Source organism: Meleagris gallopavo, chromosome 5 (assembly GCF_905368555.1).
Source record: "Meleagris gallopavo chromosome 5, MGAL_WU_HG_1.1, whole genome shotgun sequence".
NCBI lineage: Eukaryota > Metazoa > Chordata > Aves > Galliformes > Phasianidae > Meleagris > Meleagris gallopavo.
In genome coordinates, this window is record NC_139408.1 from 37,466,574 (window position 1) to 37,491,459 (window position 24,886).

The 24,886-nt window shown below is 49.1% G+C and overlaps 1 protein-coding gene across 2 annotated transcripts; it reads left to right on the plus strand.

Annotated features, from left to right (window-relative positions):
* Positions 1–7,795: 7,795 nt before the first annotated feature.
* On the plus strand, positions 7,796–24,801 carry VSX2 (visual system homeobox 2). 2 transcript variants are annotated; one of them, XM_085223814.1, is made up of 5 exons: positions 7,796–8,222; positions 9,308–9,392; positions 11,530–11,653; positions 23,659–23,839; positions 24,422–24,801. In XM_085223814.1, exons 1-5 carry the CDS (start codon positions 7,796–7,798, stop codon positions 24,799–24,801), a joined length of 1,197 nt encoding a protein of 398 aa, XP_085079940.1. The 2 variants fall into 2 exon arrangements, with proteins under 2 accessions (XP_085079940.1, XP_085079941.1); XM_085223815.1 differs by having other exon boundaries at positions 24,485–24,801.
* Positions 24,802–24,886: the final 85 nt, after the last annotated feature.

Here is a 24,886-nt window from a genome sequence, read left to right on the forward strand (position 1 = left end):
GGCACAGGGCTACCTCCAGGTTGCACACGTGCTGAGGGAATGCTTCTCACCAGGTAGCACGTAGGCTGAGGCCAACAGGAAGAAGTTGGATAAGACCAAGTGTTCAAGTCCTGCACTTTGGTGACAACAACCCCATGCAACACTACATGCTCGGGACAGAGTGGATGGAAGGCTGTGCAGAGAAAAAGATCTGGAGATATTAGTCAATGCTCGGATGAACATGAGCCAGCAGTGTGCCCAGGAGGCCAAGAAGGACAACGGCTTGTATCAGAAATACACCAAGGAGTTGATCATCCCTCTGTGTTCAGCCACATTTTGAGTACTGTATTCAGTTTGGGACCCCTCACTACAAGAAAGACACTGAAGCCCTGAAGTGCATTCAGAGGAAGGCAAGAAGCTGGTGAAAAGTCTGGAGCAGAACTCTTACGAGGAGCAGCTTATGGAACTGAGATTGTCCAGTTTGGAGAAGAGGACACTCAAGAGAGACCTTATTGCCCTCTACAACTCCTTGAAAAGAGGTTGTAATGAGGTGGCGGTCAACCTCATCTCCCAGACAACAGTGATAGGACAAGAGGGAATGGCCTCAAGTTGCACCAGGGAAAGTTCAAGTTGGATACCAGAGAAACTTCTCAGAGAGAGTGGTGAGACACAGGAATGAGCTGCCCAGGAGGTGGTAGAGTCACTGTCCCTGGAGATGTTCAAGAAATGCATGGATGTGGCATTGAGGGACATGGTTAGTGGGCATGGTGGTGATAGGTTAATGGTTGGGCTGGTTGATCTTAGGGATCTTTTCCAACCTTAATGATTCTATGACTCTATGACGGGTCCCACTAGGTTGAGCACGCTCTTGTTGGCTGCAGATTGTCACCACTGCAGGAACCCTACTGGGACATGCATGCCGGGTCCTGGGCAAACCTGCCAGTCCTGAGGCAAATGGGGGTCCCTCCTTGGCTGCCGCCAGAGCTGCCGCCGGTAATTAGCAGCATTAGCGGAAGGAAAGTTGCTTGCTCTGATCTCCTGTCCCGAGGCCACAAGGTCTCCGGGTGCTCTCCTTCCCTTTCCTCACTGCTCCATTGCACGCCGAGCGGCCCCCTCCCGCCCTCTCAGCAGTCAGGGAGGCTCCCGCTTGTATTTACCAGCAAATGATTAATTGCGGCTCTACGCTCACCGCTAATGCTGCTAATCCGGGCGGCTGCGTGTTCGGCCGCTCGCCCGGTGCCAGGCCCTGTGGGCGGAGGGGCGAGCGGCGGCCGGGGGCCGGGGGCCAGGCCGGGCTGTAATTACTCCCCAGACAAATCTCTGCCAACAGAGGAGCAGGGAAATCTCTGCCCATATTGCAGGGGCTGCAGCCCCCGCCCGCGGGATAATTTGAGACTCAAATCCCAGCAAAGACCTGCTACAAATTGCTGCAAATTAAGCTGATTTTGCCCCGAATGAGGGATTTTCTGCTGCAGATCAGCCCTTCCCGGAGCTGATGAGGTGGGGATTAGAGAGGGGACTGAAATCAAAGGGACAGGATGGTGCGGGAGGGGGGAGCGGGAGAAGGGAGCCCAGCAGTGAAAGTCCTGGGGCATTAACACTTATTGATTTCTACTTTGCTGACATTTTATTCTATTACCAAGTTTCCGATTAGCCTGACGCTGGGATCGGTGACAGCCAAAGCAGGGTGCAGACCCAGGGCTGAGGGACACCTGCAAGTTGGCTCTGAGGAAATGCCACCGTCGGGGCTCCTGGGCTGCGTGAGCTGGGACGGAGCCCTGAACAAGCCCTGGGAGGACTGGAGGTGCTGTGGCTGCTGCTTTGAAGGGAGTGCCTTCCTCATTCTAACTCCTTACAACCCCCCAGATAACACGTGCACACAGTGTGCGGAGCCCGTGTACCCCTTCCAACACCTGTCTGTCTATCCATCTCCCCATCCCTTCTTCTCTCCTTCCTCCTTTCATCAGGATCCTCATTTCCATCTGTTTAAACAGCAGCGGCGATGTATGTTGCAGGTATTTCAAATTGCACCATTAAAGATTTTATGTTGTGGATGTTAAAATTAAAAAGATATATGTGCAAATAGTCACTACGAATTTAATCAACTTGATTTAATACTAATAGGAAACAGCAAATGGAATTTATGACTCAAAAAGAAGTGAATTTTTTTTTAAATAAATAGAAGTACTTTGTGCAAAACAGAAAAAAAATCCCAATCTGAAGAGTTTATTAGAGTCTAATCCCCCAACAACAACCGAACCCGGGGCTGCCCACCCAATAATCCTGGCTGCCATTAAAATATTAAAGATAAATCTAATCGTCTCTTTATCCAAAATAAGCGACTTTTATGTGGAGAAAAAATGTCTAACCCTTTGGGAAGAGAATTACTCCTAATGCATCAAATGGAATTCAGTCAGGATGGCAAAACTAGGTTTAAAAGCAAATGAGATGTTAATAGAGATAAAGGCCAGTATAACAAATTAAAAACACTCATTTACACGAATTAAAATCCCTCCTAAATGGGTTCTGAGTAAGGAGGCCAGTGGACAGTCTTGCTTCTTCTTGGTGTGCAGGGCACAGGCGGACGTGAGGAAGGCACAGTACAGCTGAACTGCAGGGAAGACGTTTTACTTCTGCCCTCACATCCCACAGGCAGTTTTCATCCACGTCCTACCAAGGCCCCATGCTTCAGACCCACATACACTTGGGGTTGTTCCACCCCATCTCTTCCCAATGGCTGCCTCTTTCCCAGCACCAGTAGGTGCCTTGTTCCTGGGATGTGTCTATTCCACCCATGCTCTGCAGTTTGGGCACTTGTTTTCCCCATGCCCCAGGCGTCATAACATGTGGTCACATGGTCAGATCGTATTGAGATTGCTGGTGTATCACCAGCTTGGCCTTGGTCGGTCCACCTGAATGCACATCCCACCAGGAGTATTGCTTTCCATTGCCACAGCCATGAGTCATACCCAAGGCACACTCCCAGAACAGTTGTTGTTGGCAATGGTTTACAGCCAAGCATGTTTTCCAAAGCTTGGGAGACAGTTCTTTCACAATCAACTTCATATAAGACATTTGATACATCTGTAAGAATCTTTACCTGCTTAAAGCAGGTATGGAGCACAGACTTATTTCCATAGCAAGAAAATGACAGGCAGTGAAAATTGAATAGTCACTATTATCAATATGTGACATGAGGAAACATGTGGAAGTGGCACTGAGGGACATAGTTTAGTGGGCATAGTGGAGACAGTTGAACTAGATGATCTAAGTGGTCTTTGCCAACCTCAGTGACTCTATGATTCTGTGATTTTATGACATGAATAAGAGCAGGTCTTTGTAGGACGGGAAGTTCAGGCTGCTTCAGATTTCCCAGCATCATTTTTGTTGACTTTATAATTTTAAGATTCTTGATGCAACTTTATAGGCAAGATAAATTAGTTAATGCTTAGGGTCCGGAAAACAACGTTGCTTCCTCTCAGAAAAAAACTCTCTCCACTTCCCAAATTTCATCTTTAGTTTTTAGCCATGGTAGAAAGCTTCTGTGTTCTGAGTAGCACTGAGTTATGCAATGTTCCTGACGTCTTGCCTTCTTATTTATAGAAGCATAGCAATTACAACTCATAAAGATAGAAACATAGAATCATCTAGTCCAACCGTTCACCTGCCACCAATATTTCTCAGCTAAACCATGTCCCTCAGTCTACATCTACACATTTCTTGAACACTCCAGGGACAGGGACTCCACCACCTCCCTGGGCAGCCCATTCTAATACCTCATATCTCTTTTGGAGAATAATTTTTTCCTACTAACCAACCTGAAACTCCCCTGGAACAACCTCAGGCCATTCCCCCAGTTGGTCCTTAGAACTTCCCTCTCTGGTCACTTTTTTTTTTTTTCTTTTTGCTTTCCAGTAGATCAATATCACAAGCACTTGAAACTGGTTGAGTAAAAATAAGCTTGGTTGTTCCAGAACAGTAAAGGACATCTACATTGGTAGTAAGCTCATTTGAAAAAGAAATAGAAATATTTATTTGTTTAATATTATTCTCTTCTATTTTGGGGGGAACAGTGACAAGAAGTCTCTGGTTTCACCCCATCCAGCACTGCTCACTGTCAGAGGTAGGATCAGACTCTGAGTAACCACTCCAGATTTGCTCAAAGGGTTAATTCCCTTCCCACACCAGTGTACAGATAACAGAGTAGCCAATATGTGCAGTTCCCAGAAAGCCTTGGGGGTCCAGTCCTTACACCTCAGCAGCTCCATGGAGAAAAGCTGTTGCCTAACCCCTTGTGGTGAGCAGGGCGGAGCTGTTGACTGTCCTCGTCACAGGAGAATGGAATGGCTTCTGTACAGTGCAAGGGTGGGTCCTGGCAGCTGGGTGCTATACAGCACAAATGGAGGTGCTCAGACACAGAAGTAAATAACAGGGGAAATACCAATGTGTCTGCATCAGGATGAAAGATGAACTGTAATGCAAAAAGCAAGATGTCACAAAAAGTGTTATGCCTAGTGAAATCCTAGCTCTGCTCTGTATCAGCAGCCAGAGTCCTGCCGATTTCAGCACGCTGAGGATTCTACCAGGGGTTAAGATGTGCACCCTGACAATACCAGGGTAATTCAGAGCAAACCAAAATGGCAAGGTCTACTTGGAGCTGCCGTAACTCATCCAGCAGCTGCCAGCTGTAAGCATTTAGCAATGGGCATGGCAAGTGCCATAATCTCCTTGTCATCTCTTGCTTTGTATCTCCAGTGATTATTTAGAAATCAATGCACCTGATGTAAAGAAAACATGTCTCCAACAGGACTCTGATATGGCAGACATCAGAAGCATCTATGGTTTTTTTTTGCTTTTAAAGGAATGTATCTGACAACTTGAGCTCTGTGGAGTCAAAGATTTTAAGCCTGAAGGGACTGTTACCATCTTCTAGTCTGAACTTCAGCATAAAACAGGCTACAAAACTCCACCAAATAATTCCTGCATTAGAGCAATGGCTTCTGGATGAGTTATAGATCATCTCTTAAAAAGACTTTCAGCCTTGGTTTGAAGACTTTATGTGACAGAGAGAATCTATGACATCTGCAGGTAGGTAGCTTCAGTCACTCCTTGTGCTTCAGCAGTTTTTATTAATACAGCGAGTGTTTGTTCTTGTCATATTAGCATTCTCATGTCCTATATCCATCTACAGTGCAACATATGGCAGCAGGATAATGAAAATGCCCAGTGTCTGTGACTACAGTAGATCATAAGTTAAAGAACTGCTAAAATAAAAATGGACTAGAAGAGGCTTTTATACAAAGTATTTTTCCCCATATAGGGTTTGAAAAGAGATAGGCAGAATTGGCATTGCCACTTCCATCAGTAAAACATGCAGAGGAGGCCAGGACAGGTGCGGCTGCACTGGAAGGACCAAAAAGCCACTGTGGAGGAAGGGAAGAGCATGGGAACATTAGGTCTGTGACCCAGTCAGTGTGAACCCATTGCAGTTCGTAGAGACAAAGGGCAAGGTGGCTTTGAACCAGGTGCTGAATGAAGTTACACACAACACGAGGTAGAGATGGAGGGGAAGTGACACTTCTCTGCAGACTGAGGGGGGTGATGGTGACAACACTGTTTCTGGTGGAATTCAGAGTGTTCATGGATGCAGAAAGAGGCTGGGAGAAAGTCAAGACTTGGTTAATTGTACAACACAACAATAGAAAAGCTTGGGTTGGAAAAGACCTTAAAGCCTATCCAGTCCCAACCTTATGTGTAGGCAGGGCTGCCCCCACCAAATCAGGCTGCCCAGAGCCCCATCCACCTGGCCTCAAGCACCTCCAGGGATGGGGCACCCAATGCATGTGCTCAGGATGAGATATGGGTTTGCAGACAGATGAGAAAAGAGGAAAAGTTCAGCATCAAAGTTAATGCAGCAGAACAATGGGAGAAGATAAAGGATGTGTTGGAGTATGAAAATGTGATGAGGTTCTGAGGCTTCTGAGGGGCTCTCCCCAGGGGAGCATCAGAGTTGTTAGGATGAGGAAAGCTCCAATAAAGCCAATATTTACTCTGATCATGGCAGGCTGAAAAGGTTGCCGGAGATTAATCATAGAGATATTGAAATGTAAGTAAGTGTTCAGTGACTTAAGTCCACTGGACTTATTGAAATGTGAGTTCAGATTCCTAATCACAGGAACTCTGCTAGCTTGCAGGGAAGCAAAGAGCAATGAGAGCAGGCATATTAAAAAGCAGACTGCCAAACATGGAGCTCTGTAGCACAGTGACCAGAGTCACAAAGAATTTGACAGATGGGGAGCGAGCTGCCTTCACAGCCCTGGGGCATGGCAAAAAAAGGTAGGGCCTCCAGCACCCCCAGGGTAGCAGTGGGGTGAGGCTGTGCAGGTACATTGGGTGGAACCATGCGGCAAAGGCAGCAAACATCCTGGTGGGCAGGTGGGGAAATGTTGGGAGAAAAACAATGAAAAGAGAGTTAAACGTGGGAGAAAGACCCTATGTAATTCTACAGACTGACTAGCTTTACTTTTGTATAAACAGTGGAATGAACTATTGTGCTTGCTTCAGATCACCAGCTGCCACTCAGGGAGGCACAAAGTGACAGAGGTCCACCTGCTGCAGTGGTCCTCAGGCTGATAAGCTCTGATGGAGTTAAGCTAGAAAATGTGGTCATCCTCAAATAATTATTCCTTTCCTTGTGTAGGGATGCAAAGTCAGGCCTGGAAGAGTCAAGAGAAGGAGGGGGATGGCCATAGAAGTTTGAGAACATGGGCTCAGGTTAAAATGCTACCTCTGTGCATTATTGCACCATGTGTGAGCCCAGGACAGTTCTGTAGGTGCAGGTGCCGTGTGCAGGTACTCGCCCCAACACCTGTGCTGATCAGGGGAGCCACATGACTTCAAAGGCTTCAGGTATGGTGATCTGGTAGGGGACAGTCTTAGCACTATTCTATCACAGTGAGAGTGCCATTGGTTTGTCCAGAGAAGGTGTGACATCTGGCATCTGAAGTAGCCCAGAAACCTTTTGCAGGCCGAGACTCTAAACTGGGATTCCCAAAATCCGCAGAGCACAGTGTATGGGCTGCCAGGGGCTGTTAGGCAATCCCAAAGGACTGTGACTATCCTGAACAGATCCCAGTTTCTGTAGCCATTCCCAGCTCCCATTTGTAGAGGCACATGCCGTGAAGGGGCTACCTGCTTGAGTGAGTGACACTGGCGATGCCTGAGGATCTCTCTTCAATGAATGCTGAAAAAGTTGGGGTCAGGCATGCGGGACAAGGTGTATGCCACTGTGCCCATGGGTGGTGAGAGATGCTCTCAGCTACCACAGCACCGTGTGGCTCAGGATCTGCCCGTGGGCGGGCGGTGTTGGTCCTCTGATTACACAATCCAGATGTTTCTCCAGCACATAACGCTCAGCCCTACCCTTCTTTGAGGAACACAGCTCAGCCTCAGTCCCGAGGTCCTCTCCACGCACCGTTGATCACGGCACGAGCAGCAGAACCCGGGGATCCGGCGTTTTCCCCGGAGGCTCTTCCACGTATCCCTCCTCGGGGCCGCTGCTCCACGGGCCGGAGCCCCGTTTTGCGACAGGGCCCTGTCCCGCCGAGCCCAGCTCCCAGACCTGCCCCGCCGGGCACCGGCCCCACCGCTGCCGGTGCCGGTGGCAGCTTTTTGGCATCCCTAATCGCGGCTGGCCCCTGTGATTGGCTGCGCGGCTCTGACCCCGCTCGGGCTCCCGGCTGGGCGGATAAAAGGGGCCTGAGCCGGGGGCTCCTAGGCATTCCCGGAGCGGGCACCAGGGACCGACGGCCGCAGCATGACGGGCAAAGCGGGCGCGGCGCTGGCCCCCAGCCTGCCCGGCAAGCCCAAGCCCGACGGCGCGGCCGCCGCCGCCCCGCCGCCGCCGCCCCCCGCGGCGGGAGCCAAGCCCAGCTCCGGGCCCACCCCTCCTCGCTGCACCGGCTTCGGCATCCAGGAGATCCTGGGCTTGAACAAGGAACCGCCGTCGCACCCGCGGGCCGCCCTGGACTCGCTGCCCGCCGGGCACCTGCTGGCGGCCCGCTCCGTCCTCAGCCCCGCAGGGGTGGGCGGCGTGGGCATGGGGCTGCTGGGGGCCGGAGGCATCCCCGGCTTCTATGCGCAGCCCACCTTTCTGGAGGTGCTCTCCGACCCGCAGAGCGTCCACCTGCAGCCTTTGGCCCGAGCTCCCGGGCAGCTGGACAGCAGCCAGACGGCCAGCTCAGGTAGGCACGGTCCCAGCCCCCGGGGGCACCGCCGCCCGCAGGCACCTCCGGAGCCCCGCGCCCGGCGGCGGAGAGGTGATTTCGTTTCGGAACCGAGGAGAAGGAGGAAAAGAACGAGGGAGCTCGGGACCGGCCCTCCCCGGTTGGGGCCGCGGCCGCGCCGTGACGGCACGGCCCGTGGCTGCACCGAGCACCGGCGGAGCGGCCCTCGCTCGGCCCCAGCGGCCCCAACTCGTTGCCGGGAAATTAAGGCCCGCTCCCATCCAGTTCCTAGACGGCGACAACCGCCCGCAGACCCCGCTCCCAGGCCGCTTCCGTCCCCCCGGAGCGGCGGGCAGCGGTGTCCCGCTTCGTCACCGAGCGTCCTCCCGGAGCCCCCGTGCCGTGCCCGCCGCCCCCTCCCGCAGCGTGGCCGCCGGGAGCGCGGAGCCTCGGCTGGCGGCTGCCCGGTAGCGGCGGGCGGAAAGCGGCCGGAGCTCGGGGCCAGCGCTGGGGTAAGGCGGCCCGCACCGAAACGCGCCTCCCGGCTCCGAGCTCCGGCGGCTCCCGAGGGGCGAAGGCGGCACCGCCCTGCCCGCAACACCCCCGGCCCGGGCACCCCTGGGACGCGCGGCGGCCGCGGGCAGATGCCATTCCCGGCAATGTTTTTCCCCGTGGCTGCAGCAACCTTTATTTTTCCGCTTTCCCGGTGTTTCAACTGAGCAGCGCGGGTCCTCCGCCCCGGGGCGGGAGGCAACGGGTGCCCGGGCTCTGGGAGGGGGCCGCGGCTCCCTCCATTTCCTACATTTTGTTGAGATCGCGGTCTCCGCGTTTCGGCGGCACGACAACGGCAGCCCCGCAAACGACTCCGGGCGACATAAGGGACGGCGAGAGCCCCCTCCCGGCCCGCGGCCCTTCTCGGAGGGGTACGGTGTCCCCGAGCCGCCTCCAGAGGGATCCGGGCCGGGGCCGGGCTGCAGCCTGCAATCCCCGGCCGCGCCGCGATCGCAACGAAAGGTTCGGGCGGAGAAGCCGGAGGGAGCGGATCTGCGGGGCCCCGGCGGGGAGCGAGCCCCAGCCCACGGCCGCTGCCCTTCTCTCCGCAGATTCCGAGGATGTCTCCTCCAGCGACCGCAAAATGTCCAAATCTTCCCTCAACCAGAGCAAGAAACGGAAGAAGAGGCGGCACAGGTAAGCAAAGACTGGCGGCCCCGCATCTCGCCGGGCCCCGCTGCCGCTTCGCGTCCACAGCAAGTAGGATTCGGGACGTACCCATAGGAGCGGGAATTGCAACGGCAATCGGCTTGGTTTGGTTTGGTTTTCTGGCTGCGGGTTAGGGCTGAAAAAATCCCCAACCCGTCCCAATGCGAAGAGGTGAAAAAACCAAAAGCGCTCCTTGCTCCACACTTAGCAACCTAAAATTGGGCTGTCAGCAAGGGAGAATTTCTATCAAGGATCTCAAAATTTGCTACTTAAAAATTAATGTTTCGCCAATAGATGCAATAGTCAGGAGGTAGTCCCAGCCCGCAGAATGCCTGGAGACTCGCTCTGGGGCTCGCTTCCCCTCGCTCCTCCCGCAGTGAAAATGGAGTTGGATGGCCGTGCTTTAAAATCGGAAACGAACCTCCCGCCTCGGGTCGTGGCACCGTTGCGGCCGCAGGGCCGGGACGAAGGCACCTGGGCATCGTCCTTCGGGGCTGACAATGGAGCAATTAAATCAATCCCGCCACGGTGCGGGAGGTAAATTAAAGGTGCCCCAGCGAAAGCTCAGCGGTTGCGTGGGTCCAGAGAGATCCGAGGAGGAGGTGCGGGGGTTCGGCCTGAGCTAGTGGGGTGCTGCCGGGCAGGTGCTGCTCCGGAGCCAACGAGGATTCGTTTCTTTCTTGCGAGAGAAAACGACGTACGAAACTGTTCCGTTTCCAGCTCCAAACAGCAACAGACCCGTAGCACTGGTCGGTGGTTATATATTCCGTAAGGAATGGTTTAGGGCTGTGGTTGTACCGAAGCAGCTGACAGGCCGATAGCTCGCAGATAGCTGCAGGATGTGAGCAGCAAACGGCAGAGCGCGGTGTGTGCTGCCCAGGGCCGGGAGGCAGCGGGGAGAGCCGAGTGGGCTCCGGGCACTGCCCCGGTGCGGGGCTTCGCGGCTGAACCGGCTCCGAACGGGGAGCGCCGTTCCTCTGCTCCCGAGGAGAAGCAACGCAGGAGCCGCCGTGCGCTGTCCCCAGACTTCCCACATTTGTGGGAACGAAAAGTGTTAAAAAAGAAAATGGATTTCGTTGTGAACAGGAGCCGGGAGCTGACGTTGGGCAGGTGCCTCGCATTTGCATGTTGCTTTTGTAGGTAATGCCATCTATCTGGCAGCATCGTTCAGGTTCTAAATAGCGGAGGATATTTTTGAGACTTTCTGTTTGTGCCCTCTGGAATTTTGTGGCTTTCCTGAAACTCCTGCGTATTTTTTAAAAACGATTTTTTTTTTTTTTAAAACTCTTTCTCCTTATGGGTGCTATATATTTCTTAATGTGGTAATAATTTACACAGTTACCTCGAACAAAGGTTGTAAATTGCTGTTGTTGCTGTTTTTCTGGTAGGATTTTTTTGATTGCTGTTTGTTTTTTTGGTTTTGCCATCAGAATGCTATGAGTTCTCACTGAAAATTGCATTTTGCATGCAGCGGGGCTTTAGGGTGAGAATGTCAGTGCCTGGGGAGTGGAAGTGGTCCGAGACCTGTCGGCCATCCCCTGAGAAGGGCTTTCAGCCTCCTTGGTGTCCCAGCTGCTGGTTTTTCAGTCTGCCTGTCCCAAGAGCCAGCAATGCTGCGGCTGCTGCCTGCCCAGGAGGGTTCCTGGAGGACAACAAGGCAATGCCAGCTGGCAGAGAGCAGCTACTGGGGTATCAGTGTGGGAGCAACCAGTGTGAAGTTAGAGAGAGGGAGCTGGCACTGCACATCTGGAGCACCAATCCAGGGAAGGGCAGGGTACAGCGGAAGAGCACAGAGTGGGTAAAGGCTTGGGAGGGTTCAGTGGGAGCCCAGGCTCCAAGGAAGGCTCTCTGCCCCTCTGCTGGCTATTGGGGGGATGTCCCCAGCAGGGTGTCCCTGACCGGGAAGGTGATTTGTAACTATATCAAGCTCTGTCTTCAGCCATTTTCCAGTTCTCCTTTCACCCTGACACCTGACCTTTTGTGCACAAAAACACAGGAGGCAAGGGGGAAATACTATGCTTTATCAATTACTCAGGTTTCTGTAGCATCTGTGTTCATTTCTCTGACTCTGTATCTCCTTTGCTGCGTGTTATGTTTTTTGGTCAAAGAGTTTTGTTCCTCTCAGGACAATCTTCACATCCTACCAACTGGAGGAGCTGGAAAAGGCCTTCAATGAGGCTCACTACCCTGATGTGTACGCTAGAGAGATGCTGGCCATGAAAACAGAGCTGCCAGAAGACAGGATACAGGTAACAGTATTTCTCAGGTCCCCTTGTCCTGACTCTCCTGCTCATGTTCATCCCAACCTGGAAGAAAGGAGACAGATGGGACAGAGTTTGCTTCTCAGATTGAACCCCCATGGGCTGTCCATTCCCTGCTTTAAAAATGTGGGCAGCCAGATCAGCTGTTTTTTGCCCATTTGTATGTGGGGTTTGTCTGTCAACATGTGCTGCATGTGGGATGTTGCAGTGGTGATTTGGAGTGTGTGTGATAAAGAGGGAATCTTGAATCACTGAAGGGGAACTGCTGTGCAAGGAATGTCCGTAGGGTTTTGAGGTATTGGTAGTATAGGTGAGTTGGCTGGAGTCAGGATCTGGGTGGGCAGTCTGGGTGAGGTGGATCTCATCTGTGCCCCTCTGGACTCAGACTTGGAGGCCACAGCAGGTAGTTGGTCCCTCTGTGGGCAGAGTTGAGAGATGAGCCTCAGGTGGGATGTCTGCACATCCCTGCGAGTTCATTGCATTTGCCTTCAAATACAGCTTCCCTGAATGTTTCTGTGGATCTTTATTTTTCTGATTACATGTAACGTTTGGGCATTATTTGTGTGCCAGCCCTTTGGTGACATTGCAGAATGTTCTTGGGCAGATCCAACATGAAGCCCACCAGGGTGGATTCCAGCAACTACTTCGTGCCTGGCTCTCTCCAGGTTCCTTGCGAGGCACAGGGATGTAATGGTCAAGTCTTGAACCTATTTTTGCTGATGCAGTATTTACGACAGTGTTGCATTTGCTGTTAGGTGAATCTGTAAGGTGAGTCCTGGTTTCAAAGTGAGCTGGGCTTCTTGCCCATTGTGCCAACAGGATTCCTGCTGACCTAACAGCTTGTAGACACTCTGTGCACAGATGGGATTTCTGCTGGACTTCAGAAGTCCCCGTGTCAGAAATCCTACCTGCTATTAGATAGGATTTTTGTCTGAGCGCAGGACCCAATAGTTTCACTCTAGAGAGAGTGAGCTGGATGAGAAGTTGCTTCTGCACATGCATATGTTAAAAAGCCCAGGGAAAAAGGATCTGTGGAAGGTCAGTGTTGCCTGCATCCACCATCTGACGCTGGGCTGGCAGGAAGGCCTTGTGCACTGCATGCACTGCTTCACATCTGGGACATCCTCCTGGCACTGGGAGCCATTATGTTATCTGACTGAGAAAGGAAGAAGTGGCTAACTCTTTCCAGCTCTCTGGCATGCTGCCTGTCATTCTGTAGCAGGCTAATGAGCAACCACAACTCTTCCTGTACTGCTGAGCTTTTAAATCTAGGAGAGCTCTCTGCCATGACCCCTTACCCCAGAGTTCAGGGCAGATGTGGCCTGCAGAAGTCCCCAGTGATGTGGATGTTCTGAGCAATAGGTGCTGCTAAAGGCACAAGTATTCCAGGAGAAAGATCTCTCAAGTGACATTTTGCTCATCATGAAAGGGGAAAGAGAAACAACAGAATTCCTGTAGCATCTATTGTATGAGTGCCTGAGGGTGAGTATCAGGGTCATATAAAAGCCCTGAGTGCCACTGATGGGGAGAAGCATCCATTCCCACTGATCCTTCCAGAGGGTCAGCACCAGAGCATCCCTTACCACGTGCTACATGAAGCCTCCCTGTTCATACCTCTTTTTTTTTGTGTCACAAATCAATTTCCAGCTTTGGTCATGTTGCTTGATGCTTCTCTCATGTTTCAGCTTAGCTCTCTTAGTATGAGTTGTTTCTCCCTTTATTATAGCATTTTCTAAGGACAGTCATGGCCACCAGCTTAGACCGTGGTGCGAGGTTGATGTTGGGATGGGTCTGAGAGCAGGGCAATACTCTGTGATACTTACTGAGTGCCGTGAGAGCTTACCAGGGTTTCAAATTCATGTAAATACTTTAGTATCTGGTGGCAAAGGCTTTCACAGCAGAATTGCATGAAGTACATCTTGCTTTGAATCCATGAGCATCATTTAATGCCACACACTTCTCCTCGTGGAAGAGGCAGCAAACAATCTTTATTCCCTTCTTCATAATATTTACAATTTTGCATCATCTTATTTTTTTTTCCCCTTGCATGTTTTTCCAACTGCATGAGGGAGGTCTCTATTTCTGCATTCTCACTGAAGCCTGCAGTTCCTCCCATCTCTCAGCACTGCTCTCTCTCCTGTAGGTCATTAATGTGTGTGGTTTCTCAGATTGTTGTGGATATCGCATGCCATGGGCTCTTACAGCGTTTCGTGTGGGTTCCCACTGGATCCTCACCTAAGAGTGATATCTGCCCCTTATTTTCATTCATGGGATTATTTCTCAGGAGGTAGTAGTCAAAGAGAAAGTAAATCACCTATGAAATTCAATATGAAAGTGAAATTCAGAGAGTGCAATTGAGAGAATGATATATAGGAACTGCTTGCGTGTAAAACCTCCAGCAGAACACTATGAATAGCCATCAGAGGCCACAAAAGTTATTGGTTTGAGAGAATATTGAATTCAGGAAAAGATATTCAAATCTTCCATTTACAGAAAAGATGAGCATGTATTTTTTTTTTTTTTTCCAAGGCAGCATTCCTTGCCTTGCATTTACCATCTCCTGCACTGAACTGGCTGCTGCTGGAAGGAATGTGAGCATCCTCCCACTGGATGGGAGGGAAAAAGATTTGATTTTCCTGATGAGACACAAGTCAGACCAGATATCACTGTGGCCATTTTGCATGGTACTTGAAATAGACCACATTAATCAATGCATTGAGAAAAATATTCAGAAGAGTTGAAGTGCCGCTATTAAAATAAACCCAGAACATCTTGTACAATGTAGGTGGGGTAAATAGATTTCTGTGGGGACATATATCCTGAATAGGCAACTTGAAGTGCTAAAAACAGCCTCAAGCTGACAAGTATTCTAATGTTTGACTTAAACTAGAGCCTTTATCTCAAAAGATTCTCTTAAACGTAACATGTGGATTAAAATAAGTTGTCTCATTGAGTTTATTAATATGTGACATTTTCAAACTTTAAATGCTATTATCTATAATACTAGAGGTCAGTAACAGATTGATTTGGATTATTGAAATGAGAGTAGTGTTGTTGATCTTTCCAAGGTTTGAGCTTCCAGCCTGTCATAATTACTCTCAGTAGGTGAGGAGCTGGCTATTTTCAGGTGATTCTCACACTTAGGCCAGGCACAGGGCCAGTGGGTTCCCACCCATGCGGCCAGTTGGTGGTGACTGTGTAGCTGGAGGTGAATGACCAGGATGAATGGGCTGCTTGGTGGTAGATTATCAAGGTGATGGAGAAGCTGAAAATGTTGCTGTCGTGTGAGCCAACCTTTTCAACGTCTTTTTTTTTTTTTTTTTTTTTAAAGAGTCCAGCAAGAAGTTAATCATGAAATAGAGCTGAGGAGCTATGCTGGCAGCCTTTCCCAATAATTCCTGAGCACTGGGGCAAGCCACAGCAGTATGATACCAGATAAATATCATTAACTTTCCTGTTAATGCTTTTAGAGATGTAGGAAGTGTATGAGTGAGAGTAATAACACTAATCAAGCTTACTGGCTTGGTGAGAATATTATTATGAGTGGTTCTCATAGCGTATGGTGCATCTCTGCCTCCGTGTCTTTAATTGGTATGTGAGAGGTTCATCCACTTTGCTTCCTCTTCAATATTGTTCTTGCTTAGTTCATCTAACTTCATATTAATTTTCATTTTTCAATTAAGAGTTGTTTAATTTGGCCCTTTCTGTAATTGAGTGTTTTCATTACCCTTTATCTATGGCTCATTTTCAGTTCATGTGCTAAAACTTTGTTTATGAGTTAATTACCATAGCTGTAAACAGAGGGGCTGGGTGGTGTGCAAACACAGGCGCCCTTGCAATCCTGGGTTCGCCATCTGAAAAGTCTCACATTACATGCATTTGGACAGAGCAAAAAATGAGGCAAGAAGGTAAATGGGTGGCAAGGAACACCTGTTTACTGTGAGCTGGAAATTTCGTGCTTGCTGCTAGACTTTGCAGGTAACCTGCCCTTTTTGTGGATTTTACCCGGGTAGAGATGGGGCTGTAGGCATTATTTAATTGTTTTTTTTTTGTTGTTGTTGTTGGTTTGATTTTTTTTTTTGTATGTACTTTTTTTGTTTGTTGTTTTTGAGCAGTGATGGAGGTATAGAGGTATGTATCTCTGTATTTCCAGGTGCCACTTTATCCATCTGCATTCCATCCCCGAGTTCCGTTGGTTACAGACCAGATTTCTAAATGGGACAGAAATTTAAACAAGCCAACCTTGGACGTCTTAGTCTTCTACCTTCTGCTCTGCCCCCTGCAAGATGTTTGCAACTGTCACAGCATAGGGGATAGCATGATTTTTGTGTGCTCCTCCATAGTAGAAAGAAGGAAATGGGGCAGTGCTTTCTCTATGGTTTGGAGAGCCCATACCTAAGGTCAGGCACCTTTAAGTATTGGGACACTTCTTTTCTCTGTGAGAGGGAAGACAGCTACCAACAGAACATACCATAGGCCATTGCTGCGAAGGCCTTGGCAGGGCCTTTCTCCATCACAGACAGGAGAATGAGGGAGCAATGGCTCTGCAGAGTCAGTGCCACACTATAACTATTCAGGATCTCTTCCCCATGTTTATCCCACTGTTTTCTTAACAGATCTCTGAATTAGCTGAGGCACTATTGTTCATTAGTCACTTCAATTGTTCAATAGTGAATTCCCCTCTAACCTTTGGGTGCCTGGCAGAGAGACCACCTGGTGGTTGTGTTCAGGTTTTCTCTTAATGACCTTTTATTACAAATTTTTCCTCCCTTCCTGAGTTTGAATGCAGATTTTTTTTTTTTTTAAAACGATTCAATAACTTAGGTGCTTTGGAGGGGGAGTTAACTTACTTTTCTCCTTATTTCTTAATGGTTTTTTGTGTGTGTATGTGGGTTTTTTTTGTTTGTTTATTGTATAGTGCTTATCGTTTACCCTGATAGATCTCAATAACTTAAGCTTGGCTCACCCAGAGGGAGGCTGAGCTGAGTAAATGTGTGTGCAATGTTGCTGGTAGGGAAACAGCTCCTTGGAAGGACCAAGCCAACTTGACCATGTAAACATACATGATGAGTATCTGACCTCCTGGGTGATGGTCAAGAGACAGACTCCTGTTCTGGCCTGATCTTTGACTCCGGTGATCCCCCTTATTCCCTGGATTCAAGAGACCCTACTGAAAGATTGCTTATTGTGCAAGGCAAGGAGTTGTGAATACCATCCTTACCATGCATCTGCCTGAGTGAGATGGCTGATAGTCCTGAGTGAGATTTGGCGCACAGGTTGCCTCTTAGCTGGTGGAGACTTCAACATAAATATTTCTAATAGAACTGCACTTACGTGCACAAGTACATGTAACACAGCAGAGGTTGTGTTCACAGAGTTCATTGCATATGGATGTTTACAAAGACCAACGTTTTTTCTGTTTCAGAAGAGGTACAGAGCAATTTTAGTATGAGAAAATGAGGGAAATGAGGCAGGATACCAGCTTGGTTAATGGAGGCCAGTTTTACTGTCAGCATTGTGAGCACCTGTAGGATGCATGCTCTGTGCAGTGTCATCCTTTGTGTTAATGACAAATGTCTCCCTAGGTTGATGAGGATGGCAAGGCCAGGTGAAAACCCTACGTTTGAACTGGGGGTGTAATTTAAAATGTTCTCTGGCCAAGAGGAATTTTGTCTCCTTACTTTCCCTCATTTATCACTGACTTCTTATCTTTGACTCTTTGCCAGTGATAGAGGGATGCTAGGCAGAGAAGGATTAGGGTCCTAGCAGTTGGAAAATGCACTGGGACCTAGGTGAGATGAGATATTTACAATTTTGTCTGCGTAAGTCAGATAGAATGCAAAAAATAGTTGTATTTGCACATTTGCTGCTGTTGCATGGGATTCAGGGCACACATGGCCTTCAAGAGCTGCAGCATGATATTGTCAGACATACTTTTGCTAGGTATTGTGTTGACCCATATTCAAAGTGTGTCTTGTGCTAGTTTGGCTTAGAGGATACTTGAATTTGGATAAACCACTGTATCTTTGCTTGCAAGAGGTGAGTACTGATTTACAGCTTATCATAGCACATCTGGTTGGATCTGTTAGCCGAGTGGTCAGCCACAACTCCAGCTACTAGCAAGAAGGATTCTTCCCATGCCATATAAGGGAATTGCTCCTTCTAATATGAGCTCAGAAAGCTCTTTCCTAGTGTTAGTAAGTAAAGGAATGATAACCTCGTGATCAGCCATGCAGGCCATGTGCAACCTTTACTGCTCTCATTTAACTTCATACCCATTTTATGCCAGCCGTAGAAAGTGATGTCACCATAAACAGTGCCAATAATTTTGACGTTACATTTGAAAAGATACCAATAAAGTGTTGCCAGGCTTATGCAAGCACTGCAGTTTTCCCTAGCAGTCAGTTGACTGGAAGCTTTCCTGGGGTGGTTGCTGCAGGCAGGGATCTGGGGAAGTCTCAGTACCCGATCAGACATTACACTGCTGTGACAATGCACTACAAACCCCCAGGTCCCATCAGTGTGAACGGGGGGATGCTCTGGGAAAGACTGAGGAAGTGAGCAGCGTGAAGAACAGCCCCATAACTGTACCCAGCCAGAGCACTGGCCCTGTCCAGCATAGGGGTGACGATGTCATTGTATTTTTCACTGGAGGTTTAATTGTCTACTCTCAGTTAGAGGCTTGTACTGGAGAAGAAGAAAACAGGGAGATGCATTGTTGTCAGGGAGAACTGCGTGCTGAGAAGATAGGACCGTGACCGTGGGTGGCACTATGACAGTGGATTATAAGCAAAGGCAATGTCACAGAAGTCCAGAAAGCTTTCTGGGTTTTTTGGTGTGGAAGGATAGGGACCTTGAGCTGTATCCTCACTCCAAAAGCTCAGTGTCAAAGATGGCTTCTTTGCAGGAATCATGCAGAGCGATAGCTTGTCTCCCTTAGCTGAAGATCAGAGCCATGGGTTTTTTATCAGAGAATAGACAGTGTAAGATGGCTGGCAGCCCACGAGCAGTGAAGATTCTCTCCTCAACGGTATTGGGATTTTGTTCTTTTCCTTAGTTTCTGATTGTCCAACAGCTGTATGCAGCAGCTCCCCATGACCTGGCAAAGGCACATGCTGGTGTGTCAGTATGTCTGCATCTGTTTGTCTGTGCACGTGTACATACATTTACTTGTGGCCATCTAGTGGACATTCCAGTGTGTGCTGCTTCGGGCTGAGACCATCTCGTGCTCAATCAACAATGCCCATAACACGAAAGAACGCTGGTGAAATACTGTGCCGAAGACACTATGTAAGATATGGTGAAGAAAAATTCACCATTAGCTATTTTGGTGTTTTTCCTTAAGGCACGAGGACTGCTTGGGCAGGGAATATAACTGTTTGTTAGAAAGACAGAGCACAGCCCCTCTCAGCTTCGAAAATAGAAGCCAAGAAAATTACTGTAACCAACAAAAGTCTTAGATTGTGCTCACTGAAACAGGACACAGTAACACCCTAGATGCCTTGAACAATCCCTTTGCTGATTAAGATTCCTGGCTCATGTCTACTCTCAAGCAGATTCCTCTCTTTAGCAGACAGTGTTTCAGAAGCTGATTAGGTAAACAAACTAATATGATGAATGTGGTTAACAAGGACACATTGAGTCTCATGTCCCTTTGCGAAATGAGAGATTCCTCCTACTTCAATTTGCTCTTCTGCACTATCAATAATACAAAGGAGTATCAGCCATCATTTGTGCTTCAGAGGAACCTGGCAAGAATAACCTTGCCAGTTTTTGCTCTAAAGTGCTGTGACCCTGCAATGCAGTACACGGTGCCTATGATTTGACTGCCTGGGGTAGTGGGCACTGAGGATGAAAATTAGATGATGGTAGGATTAGAAATATTCACATTTGTAACACTTTCCAGTACTGCTGGTTTTGGTAGGGATCTGAGAAAGACAGGCATGTGGAACAAGCACCCAGGAGATGATGCTGGAGGTGCTGGCATTTGCTGCAGCTAGTGTGCTCACATGGCTGGATTTGAAGCTAATGTGTCCTGTGGTAAAGAAATCATGAAATCTGGGATGCTGTCAGAGTAATGGGACAGGAACAGCTATACTGCTGATAGTCATCAGCAGAGGTACAAGTTTCATGAGCATTACGCCTTGGAAATATCCCAGTGCATCACTGAAACATTCCCCTTTCCTGCCTGATGAAGGTCAGCCAGGAAGCAGCGCCAGACCCTTTTCTAAAGAGAGTTGGAAGATGAGCTCCTTCAGGCTGGAGTGACCGAGCCTTTCCTAACAAATGTTTCACAGAACGTTTTCTTTTGACATACCAAATCTCACCTCCTGCTGCACTGTTTCCTCTTTCCTGCTCTTGGGAAAGGGTATGGAGAAGGTGGTTTTGGCCAATACAGATAGATGAATTTCTCCGGTGTGCCAGGAGACGGGGACAGGGGGTCTTCATGTGTGCCTACGATGAGATAAAGAGGCATCCATCCCTCAGAGCCCGGTCAGCTTTCCCTTCCTTCTGCGCCTCGCCCAATGCTGTCTCTGCTCAGTCACTCCCTCTAGCGTTCATCCCTACCCTACAACGTCATGAAGTACTTCTCACATCCTTTTCTAATTCAAGAAATTTTTACTCCTTGTATCTGAAATATCTCTCCTTATTCAGATCTGTGCTTAAAAGTGTCTTTAAAGAAGTTGGTTCTTAGGTATTCTGGTCACTGCCAAGAAACCAAAGAATAGCAAGACAGATTTACCTACTTCAATGTTATCCTGTTTCTGAGGATAGGACTTCTGGAACAAGCATCCCCTCTTTCACAGAGGTGAAATTAATAGGATGCAAATTATCTTAAGTGGTAGACTGTTGGTCCAAAAAATGCCTTTGCCCACCAGATTGCGATAGCTTTGCAAAAACATCAGATATGCTTCAGTAAACAGAGTCTGAAATTAATAATGGGTATTGGGTCATGAAGTGTGGAAGTACAAACCCAATCCTTTCAGCATACCCAATGCTGTGTCATGGAGAACCAGAGGAAAGCAAGTGAGAGGCAAGCTGCAGGGGTAAATACAGCATTTCACAAAGCTGAACACACAGGGTGGGAAGGGACAAGTCCAAATGTAGACAGAGTTAACATTACTTGAAGCAGAACCAAATTTTATGAAGTCAGAGGAAGTTGTAGAACAAACATCTGAAAGTAAAAACAACTTCAGCCAAAGAAGACAAAATGCCAAAATTTCAAGTAAATTGAAAACAAACTATACAGGAAGGAAAAGTGGGATACCTACAGTCTACCTACCTACAAATGCATTTTCAGAAGTTGTGGCTGACGCACCAACACCACTTTAAGTACCTCAGCATTAGTAAACCTGTTGCACAGTTCTGCTCAGAATGGAGGCATAGGAAAATTTTGGTAACGTGTCAAGAGATCCTGAGAAGGAAGTCTTAACTATGGAGCTGTATGACTGAGAGCAAAATCACAAGATTGGGCCTTAGAGAATAACATTGCCCATCCACATTGGTGTTGCATTGAGTCTGCAGGTGCCGTACTGGAGCTTATCTCACCATGATGTGTGGGATGGGGTGGTGGTAGAGGAGCTGGGCTGGGTCCTGGCCTTGGAATATTTGACATTGAGCACCATTAGTTTCACTTGAGATCCTATCTGAGGTTAAAGTCTTGGTGTCAAAACAAGATGGACAGCCCCTCCTGCTAGAAATTCTGCCATTTCAATGTTTCTTTTTTCCCACTTCAAAACCATGAGGAAATTCCCATCAAATTTCAAAAATTCATTTGGGAAATCTAATGATCTGACAAGGCTGTTGATGTCATTTTGATTTGCCCATTTGGCATTGTAGCGTAGATTTTGCTTGTTACATGGACGAGATTAAAATACAAAATTGAGAAAAAACCCATAGATAATTTTGATTATGCTTCCACTGACTGGACGCAGCATTTATGTACAACTGAATCAGCATTTTGTCAGAAAATTTTCCACCAGCGCCAGTCAAAATTGGTCTGCCTGTGGCAAAACCTGGGCTGCCTCCTGCATTTCTTTGCTCATGCTGGAGGAAAAGAGATGTTCTGTTGCTGCGGGTTTTGGGGCAGCACTAAGAGAGACAACTGCTGTGGCAGGACTGAGACCTGGCCATGGAGCATGGAGAGCCTGGGGAGCATGGGGTGAGAAGTTTGGGGAAACAAGGCAGGAAGAAGGGAAAAGAGACAGGTGGTGAAAGCCTCAGTGGGGAAGCACCTGAGGATAAGAATTGAAGAGATTTTTAAAAGTTGCCCACTTGGTACCTGTTGGAAAAAAAAAAAGAAAACTGTGCTTGGCTGAAAATACCAGTGAACATTTGTGCAAGCCGTTTTGGGTACATGGAGAGGTGTCACTTCAGCTCCAGACCAAGGCAGATTGGCAGGTGCTGTTGCTGTCCTCTGGATTTTGCAGAGGAGATGCTGGCTTGTCATGCTTCAGGAAGCATCGTGGTTGTAACAACCCCTCTGCTGGGCACAGGGGGTCTTCGCCAGGAGAAACTGGGATCCTGGGATCACAGCTGCCAAGCCCATGTCCTCCATCCCTGCAGAGGATGCTGTGCCGTCTCTTCTGGGCAGGCAGGTGAAAGAGGTGAGCTCACTGTGCTCTGAAGGGGCCTGGCAAGGCTGCATCCAGACATAGGTCTCACTGTCCCCACGGGCCGGGGGTCTCAGAGCCCTCTGTACTCTCCCCTGCAGCCCATGCTCCCCCACAGCTGAGGCAACAGAGGGTTAAGCTGTCAGCTCTGTAATGTTAAACAGGTGTCAAAGGCACCTCCATATATCTGCAGATTGAAATCAAATTCTTTGCAGTATAAAAAGATAAATTACCCAGGCGATTCCCGCCTCATCCCACTCATCAGGCCAGCGCCAGACGGCAAGCAATTTTTTTTTTTAATGTGCTAACGACCTAATCAAGCAATCAAGTCGGAGAAGATTGCGGAGTGACCCCGAGCATCCATCTGCCAGCGAGACCCCGCCATTCATTTCCATTCTGCCACGTACTTTCCGGGAAAGGGAGGGAAAAAATAGGAGGAAAAAAAAATCCTAAACAAATTAACACCCAATTTTCTGTGAGTCTAATTAGTTAAATGAGGAGGTGTTTGGGGTGTCCACAGGGAGGGATGGGCTGCCTTTTGGAGAGGCGACTGGTAACTCCATGGCATTAATTAGTGCAGGTCAATGGCGTGGTTCCCCAGGGACCTGCTGCTTTAATTTCCCGTGATATTTCAGTGCCTGAGGCCCATCGATTCAAACTGAAATTAACTTATTTTTCAATCAGGCCTGGGCTGCCCCTGGGGCTGACTCTTCCTTTGCCTCCTTCTGAATAGACCTCGAGCAATTTTTCATCTAAAGCTGATGCCTCCGCTCTGCGGGAAGGGAGGGGTTGTGGGGAGGGAGGAGGGCAGGCAAGACAAGAGGGATGGAAATCGGAGAGCGAGCACTAATAGATTTCTGCGAGCCACCCCTGCCTCCGCCCGCGTCTCTGCTTGCTGCCCCCCAGGTCACAGCTCGGAGATTATTCTGCCAATTTTCTGAGAAGATGTGGGTCTTTTCAAACAGGGAATTCAAGGCAAGCGACACAGATCAGCTCCCCCTTCTCCTGCCTATCCAGAGCATCTCCCCCAGCTCTGCTGTCTCTGTGGCACCGCAGCACACAGCCCCTTGCTGCAGCTCAGGCACCCAGTAAATAATGAAAGCAAATCCCAGACACGAGAGCCAAACTCTGCTGGAAAAAAGACAGTGCAATGGCAAATTAATTACATCCTGCAGGGAGGGATGGGACCTGCTCTCATGCTTGGCCCTTGTTGTTCCTGCAAGGAGGAGGGAGAGAAATACCCAGCGGCTGTTGTATGAGGCTCTTGGGAAGGTGTACACGTGCCTATCTTCATCCTCTTGCACAAGCACACGTGTGCGGGGATGGGACATCACATCTCCTGCCCTTGATGCTCACATCTCTCTCTATCCTCCACTCCAGGTCTGGTTCCAGAATCGCCGGGCTAAGTGGCGGAAGCGAGAGAAGTGCTGGGGCCGGAGCAGCGTGATGGCCGAGTACGGACTCTATGGAGCCATGGTGCGTCATTCCATCCCACTGCCTGAGTCCATCCTCAAGTCAGCCAAGGACGGCATCATGGAATCCTGTGCCCCATGGCTCCTGGGTAAGAGAGCAACTAGCCTCACAGGGGTGGCAAGGAGGTCAGGATGAAGAGGGGTGTGAGGAGAAAACTTGATGGAACTCCAGCTTGCTCAGGATCCCTGCAAAGTTGTACAGAGTGCCAAGACTCTCTTGCACTCATCCCACTTCCCTTCCTCTGGGCATCCAACAAAGCTGGACTGCTGCCCTGTTTTGCTTTGTTTGCTGTGGAGGAGGGATAGTGGATGTAGTGGTTACCCTAATGTTCTCCTGCTCTTTGTTTCCTGCTTTCTGAACTTCCAAGCTGGTTTTGTCCCAAAACTGATTGTGGGCATCATATCAGTGGGCTGTCCTTCTGTCTGCATGAATCTGAGGAGGCAAGGGTGGGTTGTATGAGGAACTGATAGGGAAAGGCAGGGAAACCTCCCCTGATCCAAATAGCAAATGACCCCAGGGACCCAGGCCTCGTGTCTAAGACCCTCATCCCGACTGAGCCAGGGCTGCACTTGCGCGCGGCCAGAGTGCCTGGCGAGCCATGACTGCTGTTTGAAGCAAGGGTTTCTGCTTTTCCTTAATTCTGGCCTCTCTTTATCTTTGCTGTTTTCAGTTCAAGATGGCTTTCCCATGCCCAGGCGCTTTTCTAAACCCGAATACCAACAATTCTTTTTAGGGATGCACAAAAAGTCTCTGGAAGCAGCGGCTGAGGCGGGGAGGAAGACGGAGGTGGAGCGCCAGGCCCTGCCCAAGCTTGACAAGGGTGACAAGGAAGAGAGGGGCTCGGATCCCAAAACCGCCATTTCCCAGGAGGAACTGAGAGAAAACAGCATTGCTGCCCTCAGGGCCAAAGCTCAGGAGCACAGCACCAAAGTCCTGGGGACCATTGCGGGGGACACCCCGAGGAAGCTGGAGAAAGGGGAGGAGGTGGCAGAGGATGAGAGGCAGACCGAGAAGTCCAGTGCATCACAGAAGGAGGAGAAGCTGATCTAGGGAAACAGGCTGCGGAAGCCAGCCCTGACAGATACTGTGCCCTCTGGGGGTCACAGCCCCCTCTGATGGCCAGGCCTCCTGGCTG

Coding starts and splice junctions, on each gene's coding strand:
- VSX2 (XM_085223814.1), top strand. CDS start 7,796: ATGACGGGCAAAGCGGGCGCGGCGCTGGCCCCCAGCCTGCCCGGCAAG. Junction 11,654..23,658: donor TGCCAGAAGACAGGATACAG/GTAACAGTATTT, acceptor CCTCCACTCCAG/GTCTGGTTCCAGAATCGCCG. Junction 23,840..24,421: donor CTGTGCCCCATGGCTCCTGG/GTAAGAGAGCAA, acceptor TGCTGTTTTCAG/TTCAAGATGGCTTTCCCATG.